We start from the raw sequence: 20,926 nt of genomic DNA on the forward strand, positions 1-20,926 counted from the left end.
AGCTCAGGTCGAGCACTGTTCCTGCCAGGCACGAGAAAAGGAGGAACAATGATGTAGTAAAAAAGACATGCAGACATGTTGGTGTGACAGAGGAGGATGCTAGGGATAGAGTGAGATGGAGGCAGATAATCTGCTGTGGCAGATACAATTTTCGCTGAAAAGAAAGACCCATACGCACGACACACATATTAATTATGAGTTTTATGATGTAGTTTAGCAAAAAATGCCAGCATAACTAAAAGGTGTGTTGATAATCTGTTGCATTATTTACCCCTCCTTTCATTCACTCATTTATATTTATGTAAAAGTAATAGGTGTAGTCTGCGAAGCTGTAAACGTTCCTCTGTTAACCTTAAACACAAACACGGTGTCCTCAGTTTCTTCTGTCCCGTGTACTACTGATTCTTTGCGCTTTTCCGGTTGGGGCGGTCCTGATATGTACGTATAGTCGCCTTGTCGAATCCTACAAAAAAGTACGGACTTTTTGTAGTGCTTTAGCGAAAGCTAAAATTTGAATTCACAATTATATCTTAGCACTTTTATAGTTTCGTTTTTATTTCAGTTTGTGATTATGTGAATAATTTCAGTTTTCCTACTTTACGTTCGGCACACAGGCACATCTGTGGACACCTCCTTACCCAGAGTTTTAATGTGACCTCTACTGCAGTTGAAAATACTTGGGAGCGGAGGCAGAATCAATTGATTTTTCTTGACAATGTAGGGGTGTATGAACAGATACGGTGACAAATTGAATGAGAAACCTCTTCTTTTTGTGTATTAGAATCGTAGGAAGCGCTTATGTGCTCCTCGCCGCTTGATTTCCGAGTCGGAGAGCTCAGTGTTGCCGGGGTAGAGTTCGTTTTAGCTGCACTGCATCAACATGGTGAGTATGACAGCGAGCACCTGAACGCAACGCTATATATGTTTTGTCTCACTTCTTTGATAGGTCTCCAGCCTCTAACATCAGCTTTCATGTAAATGTTTACCTTGACTCTGAAGCGTTTTACTTTTTGTGCCGTTTGCTATTGTGACTGCAGTGGGATGTTAGCTTAGCTTGCTAGCCAGAGCAAATGCTTGTAGTCGGCAGGTCAGTGTAGCTTGTAAGTTAAAACGGTGACAGCAGAGTAGTGAATGGAGTAGTACATATTATATAGTATATACATATATGTTATGCTGTTAAGTAGGGTCCACTCACATACACTGTTTGCAGTTATTGTCATTTACTAGTTTTGCATATGGGACTTTGAAGGTAGGTCGTATATACCATATAATTAGCAGTTAGCTTACCATTCAGCTGGCAAGATAATTTCGGGAAGGAGATGAAAACTACCCCCCAAAACATTTTTTTCACATTAAATTATAAATTCAACCCCGCTGTACGTACAATTGTAATGACATTTATATTTATATAAGTCAAGCGATTGGGCAGTCCTTATTGGATCAATAGCCGTGGATTTATAAAAGTATCTCAAGTTCTAACACAGCATCACCTAAGTAAAAGTAAGATGGAGTGTCAAACATGAAAATGTATTTCCTATTGAAAGCTATTGAAAGGATTTTGCCTTCTTTAAAAAAGAAACAGAGTAAAGGAAAGGTTTTTAAAATAATAGAGATAGAATTTGCATAACCTCCTGCAGGTACAATTTGTATCTTCATTGGTTAATGCAGCTGACTGTATCTGCTGTGATGTGCCTTAAAGGCACAGAACTGAGTCTGAACTTCTTGAACTAACCGTTAACAAGTGACTGACTCATTAAGTATTAACATGCTTATTAACAGTTCTATAACTATGTTTATCTATATTTGGTTAGTTGATAAGTTGTAGTAACCTTCAAAATACTTTCAAAGGTTGGCTCAAGGTTAAGAGCTGAATTGACTTTTACGCCCCCCCCCTCACCACACCAATTTGACTTACAAGAGTCAACTTCCCGTCTCTTCATGATGGTGCTTACTGATAAGGGGAGGTAAACGTAGTGGAAGTTTACTTGCATGAGTAAAATGATGGACACCAGCATACAGGAATAATTAATTGGACGCATAATTAAAATTGAATATAATGACAACACAATGCAGCAAATATTGAAATTCACAAATATATTGCAGTGTATTATAGGTAATCATCATGTAGTGCATCAAGTATTGTGGATTTGCTGTATTGACACAATGAATAGGCATTGTACCGTCCTTGTATATTGCATTCTGTAATTCGCACCCTGATTCATTCATCAAGTATCTAGTGTTACTATTAGACTTGTTTTTATAATCAACATATGGAACATCTCTATCATATGCTGCAATGTTTATATTACAAACTTTGTTCTTGGACCTCTGGAACCCTCACTAGCTGAAGATTTTAAATACACCCAGCAGTATATAGTGAAGATGAATGACACTGGAGAAGTGCTGGTCAGTACAGGGTTTCACTGCTTCAAAGTTAGTTTCATCTGTAAAATAGTAGTGAGGTTTTTGAGCTCTTACAGATAGTGTTTATCGCTGCAGTTCCCACTCCCCACCCCCTACAGATTTCATTTGGTTGTTCTGTGGAGGGGGTCAAGCGGACTGGGCAAGATAAGGGAGTCCATGCTGGCTCAATTTCCCTCAGGCCTGAGATCCTTGCAGGTCTCCCACAGAGTGTGGTCAGCATCCACCAAACTAAGAGTGTGTGCTTTTGACCTATATAGCATGACCATTACTCACATGAAAAAAAATGTCCCGAGTGAGAGAGGTTGTGTTTGGTCACGCGTCACATCTAAGTGAGAATAATTGCCAAATAAATGGCACCCACTCTCCTCTATGTGAGTCCAGAAGAGGTATTGACTTCAGCTTTTGAAGCTTACCCCATGCTAGGTGACACTAGGGATTCCCATGACCAATATAAAATCTAGGTCCAATGTATATGTCTGCCAGTATCACTTGTGCTATCAAGGTGTTATTCATTTCCTCCTTACACACCAAGTTCACCCTGACATGGGTTTAACCATCACTCAGAGACAGGTGTGTTGCTATTTAGTCCGGTCCTGCTTGGCGATACATTTACTAGTAATATGTGTTGCTTTTTGTCATTGTGATAAATGTTTGTCGTCCAAACTTGGAAGCGGATGTCTGTTTAACACTTTCAGCTAGCTGTAAACAAAGCTCATCAAATGCTATTTATTTTCAGATACTTACATTGAGTTGTAACATTGCAGAAATTGCATGTTTGCATGTTTTGAAGGTTAAAATATAAAGAGAATCAGTTTGTTGTCATTGTTGCGGCTAAAACTCTTTGACCATTAGTATGTTAAAATAATCTTTATGGCTTTATGTAAATTTTAAGTGGATTCCAATCAGGGCACAGGGTTATGTTTAGCCTTAAATTGTTGATAATGTAAACTCAGATGACTTTAAAATATTTGAGGATTACCGTGTAAGCCCAAATGTGAATTCTTTGTCATTCTTAATCTCTGGTTGTCTAGCTATCAATTTCTAGTTGTTTTTCAGCATGCAGTTTTGTAAGTGAAACCTATTTCAAATTTAGTTTGAGCTCATAATATTTTTTGATTTGATGTATTTGATACCTACAGGCCATTATAAGTGTATATAATGCATTTTTCTTTCTTGCTAATATTCCAAGTACATTTATTAGAAACTTTATTAATTAAAATATTTGAATGCGCCAGACAAAAACATTTTGGTGGGGAACCCCCTTTATGCTGCATCATGTTTGTTTCTACAAAAAACAAAAACAACACACAAAAGTCCCATCTGTCTGTGAGAAGAGACACTCGATTAGAACTTGGCAAGTGTTTGCAAACAAGTCAGTGTCTTCTATGTAAACTACTTTTTAGTCCCGGCAATATGTCAGTAACCAACCCAATTACACTCTTTTTGACCAGTTTTACCTGGCAACCACCAGCAGCCACTTGCCAGCTGGTCAAGATGTTATTCTGGAGATTGTATGTTGTCAAGGTTCCTCTTCCTCTAAATTCTCATCAGGCCTCTCATCTTCTTATTGAGTGTAGATCACTGAAAAATGTTAGTATGGTGGTTCACATCGTTTCTCTAAATAAACTGTCAAAGATTACTCAGCTCTGTAGATATAGTGCATACATTCATGTATGTATTTATATACATTATTCTTAGGCCATTAAGCGTACAGCTGATCTGTATAACTGTGACTTGCATCTCCATTTAATAAGTCATCAATACATCAATCGTGATCATTCCAAATGATTCACAAATCATTTGTTGTGAATGTACTTATAAAGTGATAGCATTTCTTATTACCTATATTCTTTAGCAGTGTGAAAAAAGATATGTATTGGAAGAAAAATCAATAGGAGTATTGGTACAGTGGTGACAAATATTGACATTTTTATTGCAACAAGCAGACACTCCAAACAGATTCCCATTCCAAGTTGGATTATCAGAGTTACTGCTTCATAATCTACAATTTAAGTTATAATAAATTATCTTAAAGTAAACATTAAAAAATACAATAAGAGTAAATTAATTGCCACTTTTTCTGCACCATTTGTCATAATGTCTGTGTTGCCATGAGCCTTTGCTTCTGTGTAAGGTATCCAAAGATTAAGCAAGAAGCTTAATAGCAACCTGGCACACTTGGATCAATATTCACTTAGGCTTAAGGAGCCAGAATCGTTCCCATCATGCTGCGCTTTTATCCTCTCAATGTAGGCTTAGATCAGTGGGTTGGCTTCTCTTTGGCAATCAGTAGGAACCATTGATATCTGTGCCTGCACACGCTTGACCGCAATGACCCAGTACAGAAACTAATCTCAAATTAAATACCTTTAATAAAAAAAATGAAATGTCTGGAGTAGGCTAGCACTAATGAACCAAAACGCAATAAAATTCAACATCCGGCAACTAGAGCAAGAATTCAATAGCTTGTTGTGTTTTGTGTCAAGATAAAATTACATTTACACTAATATTATTATATTATATATTATAAACCTAGTAAAATATTAAAAAGATATCTGCTTTTAGGAAAATAAAATGTTCTAAACTGCAAAATCATTTTAAGCTTAATTGTGCATTCTTTGATTTTACCATGTTCTGCACTGGGCTGGTGAACTATTGAGGGTGTACCCAGTATTCTGTAGCATGTGACCTAAATCAGCTAAGTGGTTAAGAAAGTGGATGCATGGATGATTTTTTCTGATTGGATGTTTAAGTAACAAATTAAAGAGTAACATTGTTTTTTGTTTTTTTTAATATGTTCCAAAAAGTGCTGCAGTTTTATGTCAGTTATTTTAAAATCACATCACAGTGAAGTAACCTAGGTTACTTACAGAGTACAACACTTTGTTAAAATGCTGTAAAACAAAATATTATTATTTTTGTTTTTAAATAAGCAGATATTTGAATTAGCCAGCCAGCTGGGGATGTATGCTGAAGTTACGAGAGTGCTTGAAGTTTTATGGGCTGGTGACTCTATATAAAACAATTTCAGTGACTTCCTTTTATTTCAGGTAAATGGTGGGGAACCTTTCATAAGGTGTTGATGCCATGAAATTACAAATGAGCAGAGATTTCAAAGAAAATACATATTTTCTTAGAAATCTTTGCAGTTTCAATTGAATTGTTGCCTTTGTGCGCTTTTAAATAAAAATAGGCTTTAAAATTGTATCTGAAAAATTGTATTTGGAGTCTGCTTTATTTAAATGTTACACATCACCCCATATTTTTTATACTCTAGCTTCTATGTTCACTTAAGACATTACAAGATTGTGTTTAATTGTGATATAGAAGAAGAGACAGGCACAGTAAATGACTAATCAGTTCTGGTCATTATAAAATGTTTTACAAGCTTTCTTACAACCTTTAAATTTGCATAAATGCAATACATTTCTCTTTATTTCCTGATCTAATGAATTAAATAAATAACAAATACTAAACATCAAGCAGTACTATGAAATAATGCAACTGACTGGCTGGTTATGATGGCCTAATACAACCAGAGTTGTACATAAAAGGACTACTGCTTAGGTGGTAAACAGAGGAAAAAAAGGTTTTCAGTAACTATAAGATGAAGATTTCTCTGTCTGTCTTTACTGTTCCATCACATCTACCGCTGCTTGCAAATTGTAGCTTTACCAATCAAACAAGTGTTGAAGTAGCATTAACCAGAGTGTCAAAAAAGACACATAAATCAAGGTGTCAATGATGTTAAAGCACTTACGATGTCAGTATTCTGGTTTTAATGAACAGTAAAAGACTGCCACAGCGCCCCTTTGGTTGTAAATCTCTGTTGGCCTTTTAAATGATGTATTTTCGCATTCTACACATTTTGTAGCTTTAGGTGTAGCTGGGCTTGTCTAAATAATACTGAAGCGATGAACCTCTAGGTCATGCTGAGCTTGTTTTGTAGCGGCTGTATGGCATGCGTAATTATTCTTTCTTTAAATGTGATTTAAATCCAATCCTTTTTCCACAGGGTGTGATCGGTGTGCAGCTTGTGGTTACCATGGTAATGGCCAGTGTAATTCAGAAAATCATACCTCATTATTCCTTGGCAAGATGGCTACTCTGCAGTGGCAGGTAATGTAGACTCTCTTACATGCTGTTTCTTTAAGTGCTGCAGGCAGTTTAGTTGCCTCCTGGGAAGTTTATTTCAAAAAGGGTTCCAAACAATCGGGATCAAAATGTTTACTCAGACTCTAAAGCTTTCGGAAGCATTTTGATCAAAGACCAAAGGTCGGCAAAATATTGGGGTGACCTGAAAGGACAGAAATAGGGTGCGCTTCATTTCCTCTAACTAGTGCCACATATGTTTTTGAGAAAACTGCTTTTTGGAACATCTTTAATAATTAATAAGCTTTTTTTAGGGCACCGTTGCAACATTTTCAGAACTGTTTGCCCTAAGCAGAGCGTTGTCCCCTCAGAATATTTTGCAATTACTTTTTTCCATAATAAGTAAATAAATATAGAATGTAAAAAAAGCAAGCTTTGCTCCTTCTATCCTCCTCCACCTCACAGTAGTTCTCAAGATGCGCTAACAAGAGAGTTTCTAAACAAAGTTAAGGAGGGTCTTTGTCTTTAAAGGGATGCTCCTGAATTAGGTCTTATTTCAAGCTTAGTCCTTAAGGACAAATACTCTTTCTGTTGTAAAAGCTCTTATAAATGCATTTTAGATGTGTATTAGCGTCGCTTATGTGAAGTGAATCTTTGCGATATGTCTGGTTAGTGCGCGCTTTTGTGTTCTCTAAGTTCATCATAAAGCTTAGAGATGTTATAAATTGAGGCTTTGAGTCATGTTCATACAATCTAGACTTAATGTCACCACTTAAAAGAGCATTTTTGAAGAGTAATGTAAGGCAATTTAAAGTTTTAACAGTAGACGAATCGTCTTTGATTGTTGGGAAAGGGAAATGAATGAACAATTGATTATATAGTCCCCAGTTTTCTTATGGTACATGTTTAACCCCAAATTACTTGCCTATGCCTTCCATAGTTCATAGTCAACATATACTATTTTATGCTGGGTGTCTTAGCAAATGTACATCAAATCTAGCAACAGTCAGTCATTTTTTTTTCCTTTGTGCGTGCTTTTTTTCTCTTTTTCTTTCCTTTTTTTAAATCCTGTCCTGTCTGGCAGCTTTTACAATCAGAATTATGATTTAAATGTGCCAAACACATTTTGCTTTTGCAAGAACAGCAACATGTGAATCTTTTATCTGTTTATTTATTTCTATTTGTGTTATTTTGGTTATTCATTATATGTGGTATAGTATGACGATTTCTAAGGCAGGACAGGCAGGAAAAAAAGAAGGGGGGTATACTGGGGAAATTAACAAAATACAATAAAAGGATACATATAGAAATACACAGTGTAGCACCAACTGTTGCTCCTGTTAGAAAAAAACTAACATACTGCACCTGGAACACATAAATTAGAAAATACGTAGATACATAAATCAACAGTCTTCTTGTAGTGTGAGAGAGTGTGTTAGAATGGCTGTGTCTTTGTCACAAATGTACTTTGCACGTGCTTTAAAACTGTCTTTTTTCCCCGTCTACTACTCTGAGTACAAAGTCACATGGCTGTTCTTTTCTTTGTTCGCAGTTTGCGGTGGTACCAGCACCCTACGGAAGATGAGTTGAGGAGCTTAGCTGGGAAACAAAAAGGACAGAAAAGGAAAGACAGGTAGGTTGGAAGGAAGGGTGCGAATGAAGGCTATTGTTTGGTAGCGGGGAATAGCAGAGGCAAAGAGGAGGTGCCAAAGATGTGTTTATGTGGTTCATTTAAGGATTTTTTGAAGTAAGGAGATAAAATAGACAGATTTCCTTCTGGTTTGTTCCTCCATGGCTGTTCATTGGGTTTAAGAACAGCTCATGTAAGTGGTCCTGTCCAGTGGATATGAGGAAAGTTGGACATTTAAGGGGGGTAGGTGTTACTATTTGGACTGTTTTAGGGGAAAAGAATTGCATCATCTCTGAAATCTAAAAGGCATTATCAATTCAAAGGGGTCAGATGTCAAGCCTTAATACTAGAAGTGTCAAATTTTGCTTTGAGACTACTTTGCATTAAACAAACAAACAAACAAAAAAACCCATGCTATTCATTTTTCTAGAGCTGCAGGTGTATGTTGGGCCATACAAACGAATTGCCTTTGTACTCTTCATTTTAAATGTGAATTTAAAGTCACCGGTGACGGTTAATCCTTACTGTTCCACATGGTGTCCATCTCTCAACTTAAGGCGGTTTTTGTAGCACAGTCCTTTCTTTGACCCTGTATGAGGCAGGTCAAGGCTATCATCACCACATGCTCAGTAATCTCTAGAAGAAAAAGAGGGACCACTGTCCTTTGGCCAGCTCGTGCCATGCAGCTCAATTCTCTTTGTTAAGCGTCCAACTCCCTCAGCCAGGGGTGTAGCTGAGCCCCTTTTTTCCTGTCAGGTGCCTCAGAAATTAAATCTATCTAGGGCATGTTTGGTCTTTGAGTCTTAGAATGGTATTGTTCAGCCAGCAGTCCAAAACTAAGGAGGCCCTCAGACAGTTTTTCAACATTAAAGAGCAGCTCTCCATTCACTTGTTATTAGCGATTTAGAGTTGCCTACATTTTGCCACACTGGGTCGTGGGAGAGTACATTAGTATTGGTAATGAAATTTTGAATGCTTGAGCTGCATTGGATCTCATAAGTAAAGCTTTTAGCTGTCATGGATTCTCTTCTTGCCTAAAAGAGAGTTCAGATGAGAGTTTTCAGTTCAGACTACTGTTATTCCGGTTTCTTTTCCTTTAAAAATGCTTTACCATAAATCTTGACTCTGTTCCAGTTTTTTTTCTCCCTTTCTCACCCAAGTTGTTGTTCTGTCACTCCTTTTCAAGGAAGTACAATGGTCACATAGACAGTAAGCCCCTAACAGTCCCCAAGGACATAGACTTACAGCTGGAGACGAAATGCATCACAGAAGTGGACACATTAGGTAACTTGACTGTTTGTTCCCACAGCCTGTAAATACTGTGCAATACAATCTGTTTTGTAATTGAAAGTGTTGATTTAATTATGTACTTTATGTCCGCAGCTTTGCACTACTTCCCAGAGTTCCAGTGGCTTGTGGATTTCACAGTAGCAGCAACTGTGGTTTATCTGATAACAGAGCTGTACTACAGTGTGGCTCAGCCCTCGGGAGAGATGAACATCAGTGTGGTCTGGTGCCTACTAGTACTCGCCTTTGTTGTGTATCCTTACATCAGTCAGTCTTTACGTTTTATTAATTCTTTTTTTTTTTTTTCAGTGTTGTTGTGTGAACTAGCTTTTTATTTGATAATATGCTGACAGTAAGAAAATGTTACACAATTATAAAATTTAGCATAACAAAAATATTCTTTCATTCATTAGCACATTTCAACTTTATATGCAGACTGTCATAGGCAATCATCAGTACAGCACCTGCTGTTCATCATGTTGCACCGTTTTTTTTAAGCAATTTTCTATTTTACGTTTAGTGCTTGCTGGTGTTGCCCGGTTACACATACTGTGTTGCCTTTACTTAGACTTTTGTTAAAAATAATAATGCAGTCCAAACTCTTTATTTCCTGTTAACTGTGACATTAGACCACCGAATGTAAACATGTCAGAAGATCAAACCTAACACTTGATAGTGGCTGCTTTGTCATTAGGATTCATTAGAACTCGTTAGACGGTGTTATGATTATACATCGTTATCAAGACTTTTGTGTTCTGACACCACAAATGATAGTCTGACATCAAATGATGGTCAGTTCAACATTAGCAGTATTGTTACAAGTGTGCTATCTTGGGCAAAAAACGTGAAGAAACAGTGTTTTTTTGTCGTCGTCCCCCCCCCAAGGTTTCTTGTCCTTTTGTAGCTTCTGTCAGTGTTTTACTTCCTCCAGCCAGCTAAAAACAGCAAGCTTCTGTTTTTTGTGAGGATCTGATGTATGTGTTTATTTAGATGTAGATTGGGCAGCTCAGATCCGTTCATAAGTGGCCACTCAAGAAATATGTAGGTCAACATAGGTTAACATGTCTATAACAGAGATTCAATGTGCTATGTAAATGCAACAGAGGAGACTAATGGCACTGAAATGAGAGGTAAAGATTCTCCTGGTTCGAATTCCCATTGCCTTTATCGTCCTCCTGCTATTTGCTGTGCTGAATAATATACATTATCCTTGCCACCGACCAAGGGGATCAATCTTTCCAGTTCTCCAGGTCAGATGTGGCTCACTGTGGTCAGACGGTGTGTCATTTCCTGCCTGCACTGGCGATTGGAGGCCCAATTTTCACAGCCCAACATACTGGTATGCCTGGGGAAAAGGAAACTGATGAAAGCTGAAGATGAGGGGATATGTGTTAATTCGACACATGATTTCAGTTTTTTCCCCATTTCAGCCCTGGTGACAAGTTTAAATACTCTCATAACCTCTCCTTTTCATTAATCTGACAGCATCCGCACACGTCAGCTTCATGTCTGAATGAGGACCTGGTCAACAGTCTTATGAGGGCGGACCTTGTAAAATTTACATATCACTTTCAACACAGGGTTAAACTGCATGCATTCAATTTTACAGGCAAGCTCATGATTACGATTCCTTTCTGTCTGTACATTTCTCCGTTGCATCCCTGTGAGTTGCTCATCTTACACAGAGCGAAAGACAAGTTGTATGCTTTCAGCTGCCAGAGGTATACACGGACAACTCCAGAATCACAGAATGCCTTTCAAGTATGATGTTGGTGAAATTTAAGTATTTTTTTCTGAGTTTATGACATTTCTACAGCATCAAACGGGGAGCCATCTGTGAGGGTTTCCAAAGCAAAAGTGCTACATATATTTACACATGTAGGAGTAGATCAGTAAATCTGTTCTATCTCTAACAGCAGATCACCTTGTGTGTTTTTCTTCACATTAGACAGGTGAACTGTCACAGTTTAGAAGCTACAGTTAAATAATTTGTTTCAAAGTGGCCATCTGTAGTCCAGAGCTCCATCACAGCTGTCAGAGTATGCATGGCCTTTAATTAACGAAAGTAGGCCAAACTACATGTGGCTGCCATACTGTAGAACAGCTCTGATCTCATACATAATGTCACTTGATGTCACTTATACATATAGCAAATGTGCACACATGCTGTGAACTCTGTGGAGTTCACGTTATGTTCAAAGTAATGCCTTTAATTTTTTTCTGATAGAGTCCTTAAGACTCTTGCCTTGGAGGTCAGCTGCACAGCTCTCTCAACTATTTACTGAAAGTAATGGAATTACTGGAATTCTGCAAGTATGCACATTTGATGGTATTTACCTTTTAAATCTATTTACTAAAATGTAAATTCCTGCTTAAAAATCTCCCTTTTATCCTCCCAGTGTTAGCAAGCCACCTTTGATTGTAACGCCCTACATCATAGTTCAAACTTATTCCTCTTAGAGCCTCATGCTAACTTTTATCTAGTGAGCATTATAGTACAAATGAAGGTTGGACAGGTAAAAAGAAAACCCACTTGTTTGAATGCTATTCTTGATTTTGAGTGAAAGAGATTGAATGCCACACTGTAACCTTATATGTTCCAGAATCCAAGGATTTCATCTCTGTGAACATCAGAGCGAAGTCACTGCAAAATAGTATAAATATTTTCATCACTTCAGTCATATGCAGCGGTGCCAAAGCACCAGAGATCCACTCTCCACACATACCAGCTAGCAGGGTTTGTGTGACTTTAAATGAGTGAGGGTTCACACGGGTCTTTCAGTATCCACAGACTGTGTTCTTCTGTAAAGAAGAAAAATAGTTTGCATGGTGAATATCCACGTTGTTCAGCGCATATTGTTGTGTATTTCTTTTGAATTTGACAAAAGGATAAAGTTTAGGCAAAGTAGTTTGTCTTAGCTGATTATGTCATTGTGCTTCTTGAGATGTTTTCCTTAACTGTGCACTGTACAGTAAGACGCTTTTTTCTCTAACTGCCCATTACTTCAAGCTGGAAGAAAGCGGCGAGCGCTCACTCTGCATTACTTTTGCTTTCTTCTTTTTTGTTAAAGCCATGGCCATTCTCATTGTCACTGAAAACTACTTGGAGTTTGGTCTGGAGACAGGTCAGTTCTGCACCATAGCTTTCTTTTTGTGTAATAAAAATATTGCTCACCGTTGAACACGCCTTCCTTTCTAGGTTTTGAAAACTTTTCTGACAGCGCTCAACAGTTTCTGGAGCACCAAGGCCTCGACTCCCAGTAAGTGTAACATCAGTGTTGTTGTTTCTTTCCTCCGCTGTCATAGATTCTTTACGACTTGTAAAATGACCGTTATAAGTAACGTGGATTTTCTCTTTCACAGGGGTCCCATATCTAAGCTCACCTTCAAGTTGATCCTGGCACTGCTTTGCTCTCTGATCGGAGCGTTTCTAACTTTCCCTGGTCTACGGTTGGCCCAAATGCACCTAGATGCACTCAACCTAACTACAACCAAATTTACACAGTGAGTCTTCTGTGCTTTGTAGATACGTCAGTAGCCCTTTTTATAGACAGCAATAATACCCCTTAGATGTTAAATGTTTGATCTTAAAACTAGAAATACAAAGAACCAATACTCCGTTTTACAGTTTTAAAAAAAGTATCACTAGAGTTTATAAAATTTTTCCTTTTAGTTTTTATGTAGCATTGCTGGCAGACAAATATCAATTAAAAATATGCTTCTTTGTTTCACCTGGTAAGATAACTGTGCTATTTGGAGCTGTAAAGTATTTAATCTCGTGTAGAGTTACAAACAAAACGGATAGATAGAAAGTTGATTCTGTTCATCTGGACGTAGCGTATTCAGTGGGAAAAACGTTTCGTCGCTCATCCAAGTGACTTCTTCAGTCTCAGCTGACTGCAGGTTTCCCCAATCTTATAAACAGTACATTTGCACAATGCCTGAAACTAGCACCACTAAAGGAACAATAGGCTGGGAGGTCAGTTCCTTCATCATAATTAAGCAAATTCTCATAACCATTGATCAATGACCCTGAGCACCATCACAGAGAGTTGGGGAATGGCTGCAATCACAGCATTGTAAGATGGCGAAAGATGTACCCTCAGACCCCCTCCTCGATTCAGAGATGGTCTTTCCCTTTTCACGTAAACGGCCTCCTTGACTCCGCGCTCGAACCAGCGTTCCTCCCTGTCCAGGATGTGTACATCCTCATCATTGAAAGCGTGTCCACTGGCCTGTAGGTGTAAATAGACTGCAGAGTCCTGGCCTGACGAGGTAGCTCTTCAAGGATAGATGTACAAATTCAGTACTCAAAGTAGCAAACTGAAAAAGAAAGTGGCTGCTGGAACAAGATAGTTTACAATTAAGGTCATATGGTTATAAAGAACCTTCTGTTACCGCAGTTTTCTCATTTTTGACCTTGTTTAGTCTGCTTTCATTAATCTGTAAGCCCTGAGCTACTCAGTTCTCTACTCCGTAGATGATACTGAGCAAATGTTGGAGCAGAAGTTGCATTAGAGTTTTTGATTACCTAGTATTATTTGCAAGATTAAACTTTGCAGACAGTCATGAAACGAAGCCTGCTTCATATTGGCAGCCTATTCTTTGGGCAGATTAAACCAAAATGAATTTGTTTGGATCAGATGGGGCCCGTCGTGTTTAACGTGGACCTTGCAAGGAACACTTGTGGCTGTGTCGTGCAGAATCCCTCCAGTGAAGAACAGATAGAGATGAGCCTGTAAACAATGGCTGAAGGTCTCTATACAGATTTTTTTTGCCACTCTGGTGTCATTACAAAATATACAAAATATATTAATAAATGAAAGAATGGACCTTCCAGATGTAGTTACTCGTTGCCTTGAGGTAAGACAGTGTTTTTGATTTCCTCTAACCTTTGTTTAATGTATTTGTTACGTTAGACCTGTTTCATATGGGATGTGCCTAAATTGGCCACAAAAACAATGCTTAACTATTAAACTATCCTATCTTGGACTATCAAGAGGACAAGTGCAGCCCGGTAATACTTGTCTCCTACTATTCAGAGTGTGTCAAATTTAAGAGAGCACCCTGCAAGTCAGATGAAGGCTTGCTCAATTGAGGCAGATTTCCATTTCAGAACTCACTGGGTGGGATGCCTCTGACCATGATAGGGGGTACAGAGCAGGGAGCACATCGCATTCAGATAATCCACTTTGGCATAGCAGACTCCCCAAAATGGCTTCCTCTTCCATTCCCCTACTTAAGTGTCATGAGCTTACATCTTCAGACCCTGTCACCAGCAGGGATTATCTCCATTCCTTCGAAATGTGTGTCTTGGTTATCTTCTCACCACTCGCGGGGAAAGTTATGTTCGTAGTGTGGACTTTATTTCTCGCAGTCTTAACATTTAAAAATTGATTATTTCATTGATGTCTTCAGTTTTCTATAATGTATGAATTCATAGATGATTCTGAAGGGGGGAAAATGAGTTTCCTTGGTTTTAAGTATTGTGTTTATTTCTGTAGGACTCTGCTTCATATCAACTTCCTGTCCCCTCTCATCATGGTCCTGCTGTGGGTGAAGCCTATTACCAAGGATTACATAATGAACCCCACTCTGGGAAAAGAGAGTGTGCCTTTGTAAGTAAAGATATGGGACACGTTGTGTAGTAACATGTTCCGTGCTCGTAAATACAGTTTAAGCTTTGTGTTGTAACTGGATGAATTAGAGCCGTAAGGAATTATTTTTTTACTTCAACATCAAATAAGTAGTTTAGTAATTGGACCGGTTTGAACATCATCATAGTCCAAAGTTGACTTTGTAAATAAAACACAGTGCTGGCTGAATATGAACAAAACTCGGATGTAAACTAGTTTGTTGCCCACATTTTAGTCTGTGTAAACAATTCATCATGATTCTCCCGGAAGTCTATAGTCTCACACATCACATTGACGGATCCATACTCTGGAAGGGAAGTCAGTTCAACTGCCTTGATATCTAGAAAGCTAATTACCTGGCACTCAGAGATGAGACGTCATTGTCAAGGTATAAAATAAATAAATAAATAAATAAAAGCAATTGTGTCCTTTTGTAGTGCGAAACAGATGTAAACAAAGCAACGCCATTTGTGAGAAAGGAATGTACAAAAATGAGATAACGATTGTATTCAGTGCAAAGATAAAGTGACAACAAGTACACGCATTTTCTGTTTGGACTTTAAACAAATTTAGTCACGCCTGACAGAAGGCCCTTTTTTTCCACCTTCTCTTTGTTTATTTTGAGTTTGTGTATTTCATTTGTGGCACAAGTTTGAATTCTGTCATGTCTTGAACTTTCTCCTGCTGTTGACAGCGACTCAAACCTGATTAAGTCCTATTTCATGTTACAGTGCCCCCTTTTCATTATTTTTTTAATTTCTCAATTTCACCCTCTCTTACTTTTCTTTTTTTGTTGTGTATTACTCTTTTTGCTCTTACAGTCTTTCCTTTCTGTCTCAGCATTCTTACCTACCATCCAAATGGCACAGCGGCTACATGATGTATTGAGTTTGTGTGCCGGGGGGGGGGGGGGGGACTGCCATCCTTTCATCCCCCCTCTTCTCACTCCTGTCTTTCTGTTACTGTCAGGATGACTGAACAGACGTATGATACTTTGCGGTTATGGGCGATCGTACTGATGTGTGTGCTGCGGCTTGCTATGATGAGACATCACTTGCAGGCTTACCTCAACTTGGCCCAGAAGGGTGTGGATCAGATGAAGAAGGAAGCTGGACGGATAAGTACTGTGGACCTGCAGAAGATGGTGGGCAATTTTTGTTTTTCCCATGATATTAGTCATAATTATTGATCATTATTAATCAATTACGACTCTGTTTTTTTAATGTAAGAAAATGCAACTACCCGTTTCGACTTAAGGTGAGCACTGAAACGAGGGATTCAGAGTGTTTAGATTACATCACCTATGGCATATGGAATGAAATGAGTAGTTGCCCAGTCATTGCTTTGAATTTTTTCCCATTGGGTGCAGTCTCAAACTGCAGTCACTCTCAGACAGATTTCTGGTTTACACAACAGATGTGCAACAGGTGATTTTCACCAGTTTATCAAAGTTATTGCAATTTCCAACTTGACTCCGTTCAGCTGCAGACTGATAGCAGACTGATTGCTGTTACTTTGGTGCATCAAGACAGAAATTTAACTTTGGTTAATTTTGGTTTTGCCAAGGTTTGCAATCACTGTTCTCCTTAGTGCGACTGTGTTGTTAAGGTTGATCTAAGATGCTGGTTTTGCAGAGGCGAAGCAATTAAGAAGCCTGAATAATATACTACAACTACAGATAGAACAAAACGCTTTATCCCGTTAAGATTTTTAGATTCAAGTCTACAACAGACAAAAAAACTGATCCCTGTAGTTAACTAATATTTTTATTTATGACTGAAATGCTCTTAAAATGTGAAGATGTTTTATTGCTGATGTTGCTTGATCTATCAATTCATTATTACTGTTACGATGTGTCCTTGCCCTACATGAAATAGGGCTTAGAGAAACAAAAGCTGCTGTGAGTTTATGAGCTTAGTTGAAAACATTTGGAACGATATTGTGTTAACATTTTGTGTAAAAAGCTTATTGTAACGGTGCTTTTCTTGTCTACTTTTCACCTAGGTTGCACGTGTTTTTTACTATTTGTGTGTTATTGCACTACAATATGTGGCACCCCTGGTGATGTTGCTACACACAACCTTGCTGCTAAAAACCTTAGGTGAGTCATCTACTGCTTGGTAAATATATATTTTTTCATGTTTAAAAATCCATGTTCCTCCAACTTCAGGTTATATTTCCTTTTCCCCTCCCATTTTCCTCAATTATTACAGGTGGTCACTCCTGGTGGGTTTATCATGAAGAAGACCTGCCTTGCACCCATGAAATGAACTCGGACTCTATAATGGGTGAAGCACCAACAGCAGCTACGGTGATAGAAACAGGAGCCCGAGCATCAGTAGCTCAGCTCTCAGTGGCCCTGGGAGGCCTGCGGACTGTTTTCAGCCCCTTGCTTTTCCGGGGCCTCTTCTCCTTCTTCACTTGGTGGATTGCTGCCTGCCTTTTCTCCACCTCCCTGTTTGGCCTCTTCTACCATCAGTATCTCATGGCGGCATAGCATCACCAGGCCACTGGTGTCATCAACCCCCCCCTCCAGCTGCACACACACACACAACCGCAGTGCAACTAATGTGTACAGCCTGATCAAAAAGGACTGAGTGGGGGGGGGGGGGCAAATGGAGGCCTACTTACAGCTCAACATCCGCCCCCCTTTCCCTTCCTTCTTCTCTCTGACCACCAGTACAATAACTTCAGTCATATCCTCAGAGCTCCTGGTTCAACTTCCAGTGCTTCCTCCATAGACCATGAACTCTGACATTGTTTTTACATGTGACCACAACTTTTGATCTGGTCAAGAACATTTCTAAACCTTAACAAGACTGTAAGAGTAATCGGTATCAGCAGTGTGTCGGAAGAGCTGTAAAAATAAATAAATACAATAGAATTAATTAATTTTACTAGGTGAAAATCGGTGTGGCAATTCTGATCAGTTACATCATTTTTTTGTGAGGGGAGTTGAATCCATGGTAACTGTTCACAACCGAGCACATGCAATGAGTTTAATTCATCAGCATCTTCAGGTTTTTGACATCTTCTGCTTAGAAAATGCAGGTTCTTTGCAGCATTGTGCACATCAGCAAGAGTCTGGCTTATTTAAACCACAGAGTGCATACATGCTGCTAGGGGCCTGGATGCTAAGAGTCCTTCGGGCATATTCAAGGTCCTAAACCCAATGCACGTTAAAGAAGCTGCATTTAAACCAAAGGATGTCACTGAATCTAGATCTACAATCACCTCAGCTGTTTATGTGTGTGCGTGTGTGCTTTTACATTTGTGGGAAACTGATGATTGCCACACTTAGTCCACATTTGTCTCTTGATTGAAACTTTTAACATATTTTTCAAACTTAATATAATTTGTTGGTTTGTTTTGTTTTTTCCTGCAATGCCTCAGAGAAGAGTCTTACTGTTTGTTGCTAACCGGTGAGCGTCTGTGTTAGAGGAGGGAGGGACAGGCTGGGATGTTCCCAGAATAGCTGCTCGGGTTGTGGCGTCCGTAATAAAAGCAGCGAGAAGCAGTGTTCGACTCAAAGGGTGACATCTCGCTGACTCAAAGCTGATTTCTTTAAATGTGTCTAAATGAACTGAGATAGAGGAGAGACTCTTTTAAAGAAAGGCATAGTTTTGATATCATACTTGCATTGGAATCTTCCTGGTTTTAACTGAGCCATTTTTAGAAGATGTGGGAGATGTGAAGATGATTCAATGGGAGGGACAGGGTCAGGGTTCACGCTTGTGTCTGCATCTACAGCACAAGGCTCTGTGCTGAAGGTCAGGTGAGGAGACGATGTCAGCAACGGTTGATAAGCTACTGCCTTTATATTGTTTCTTTTTACTTCTATCCATTCATTGATTTTAACCTCGTGAGAACAATCTTTGATTTGTATTCTTTTTTTTCCAACAGAACAAATGTTTTGTTTTTTTAATTTTAAAAATGTGTGCCAAGTGAGTCTGACCCCGAGCCCCACCGCGCCTCCTGCTTTTTCTTTTTTCCCCCCACAGGAAAAAGGACAAAAAAAAAGAGGGAATCACTAGTTCTGCTTCACGTAACGATATTGAAGTATTTACCGTTCCTTTGTATGCTGTAATTCTCGGGGGTGGGTGATTTTAAACGCACAAGCAGTCATTGTGCAGATGACACACTGGCCAATGCGATTGTCCAGTTTATTCAGGAATGTTGGGTACGTGGCGCCAGATTAATCGCACGGTGCTGCGGTTCTCTGGCCTGTCATTTCCTTTTGCTTTTAATAAACAATCGAGCTGTAATTTCAAAATTCCAGCTCAGTTTTGTACAGAACCACCATATCAGCGTTTCTAAGCTCCTGATGTCAAAAGTCTTAGCTTTAGTTGTGTGTTTTTAAAGGATGGAGAATATGCACATAATGAATGTATCAATCCTGCCTAATTTCTAGATTTTCTGTTTGTTTTTTATGGAAATTATTTGTTTGATGACTTGATTTAACACCCCTCACTCCTTGTACTTCTTAAACTCCTATCTAATCTGTCTAAATCTGCCCCTCAAGCAAATTGTAATTTATCCTAATGACCAGTTTAATTGATTGATCTGTATTTTTTTTGTATTTATTACACATATTGAGGCCTGTAAACATTTCTCATTTGAATGGCAAACTCTTTTCTTTCGTTGTCGGAGTGTGGTGGGCTAAAATCAGCTTTGAACCTGTGTTTGACGGCGTGGTTCTGATCGGTTGCGAAAGAGTACTGGATGCCTTTATCGGGCATCGCTCCTTCAGTTTGTGTTACCATTGAAAGTGTTTGTTATTCATTGCTGGGTTCACAAAGCAAATTACACACACTGTTGTTCTTTCATGTATTTATTTCTGCTTTAGAGTTTAGTCTTAAATAAATTATGTTCTTTAATTCGTCCTTTTTAGTACGTCCTTGTAGCTTCATACACAACTTTACACAACTGGGACGTCGGTTAATGATCAAAACTTAAGATGCAGTTGACTCATTATGGTCAGAAGATCAGACCAAGCTCTGAAAAGTTAAAAGACGACCTTGTGCATTTTGTTTTGTCTGATTTTCTGGCCATGCCACCTTCTGAAACTTGTTTCCAGATGACCAAAGATGGAAACTCATTTTTTTTACAGGACATTTCTGGTGATATCCCATACTGTAGTAGAGGAACGTGCTCAACACAGACTACACTTTTGTGGACTCTCTCTTCCAAAGGATGCCAGCAGGAACCCTAGAAAGAACAATAAGCATTTTATTATGTGTTTCACTCCCAGTTTAGCTCGTTCTCACAGGCAAATAACTTTTTTTTTGGTGATGGAAAAAGGTGTGGTTTCTGGTAAACTGCTAAATTAATAAATTGCTGATGTTTTTATACACCTTGGCTTTTGCTGCAGAGCTGTTTTTGTGGTGTGGCCTTCATGATTGCATGGGGGGAGGCGGGGGATACAGAGGCTGCTTCATCTGCACTTGAAGACTGTAAGCACATAAGGTCCTCTGTCCAAATCAGTGCTCCAATTGCTTTGGAAGTAAAAGCTTTCCTCTGCATTTACAGTGTCTCAGTTTTGAATCTTCAAGGTCTTCGGAAAGATTAAGTTAAAAATAATTCTTTTTTTATTTCTAGCTTAAAAGGGCTTCGTATGAGAGTGTTTACTCATACTGTAATTGTGTTTAAGGATCTCTCTAATTATAAAATATGTCCTCGTGTAAGCAGGCATTGATTAAGGCGGTCAATGGCCATCGATTTGCTTTTCTTAGTTTGGGGGTCTCCATTCTTGTGGGAATCGTTATCGGAGTAGATGGAGGGATGAAATGACAAATGCTCCCAAACTCTCTTTTCTCTGGGAACAACATCAGGCCAGTTAATACAGGCCTTGAGTGCC

At 38.7% G+C, this 20,926-nt stretch overlaps 1 protein-coding gene across 1 annotated transcript; it reads left to right on the plus strand.

Annotated features, from left to right (window-relative positions):
* The first annotated feature begins 442 nt into the window (after window positions 1–442).
* On the plus strand, window positions 443–18,450 carry tmem161b (transmembrane protein 161B). Its single transcript, XM_026187265.2, has 12 exons — window positions 443–883; window positions 6,440–6,543; window positions 8,069–8,149; window positions 9,333–9,430; window positions 9,530–9,686; window positions 12,407–12,558; window positions 12,633–12,693; window positions 12,797–12,937; window positions 14,938–15,051; window positions 16,039–16,213; window positions 17,074–17,170; window positions 17,283–18,450. The coding sequence occupies exons 1-12, from the start codon at window positions 881–883 to the stop codon at window positions 17,564–17,566; spliced, it is 1,467 nt and encodes a 488-aa protein (XP_026043050.1). The 5' UTR covers window positions 443–880; the 3' UTR covers window positions 17,567–18,450.
* Window positions 18,451–20,926: the final 2,476 nt, after the last annotated feature.

The sequence above is a fragment of the Astatotilapia calliptera genome, chromosome 12 (assembly GCF_964374335.1).
Source record: "Astatotilapia calliptera chromosome 12, fAstCal68.1, whole genome shotgun sequence".
NCBI lineage: Eukaryota > Metazoa > Chordata > Actinopteri > Cichliformes > Cichlidae > Astatotilapia > Astatotilapia calliptera.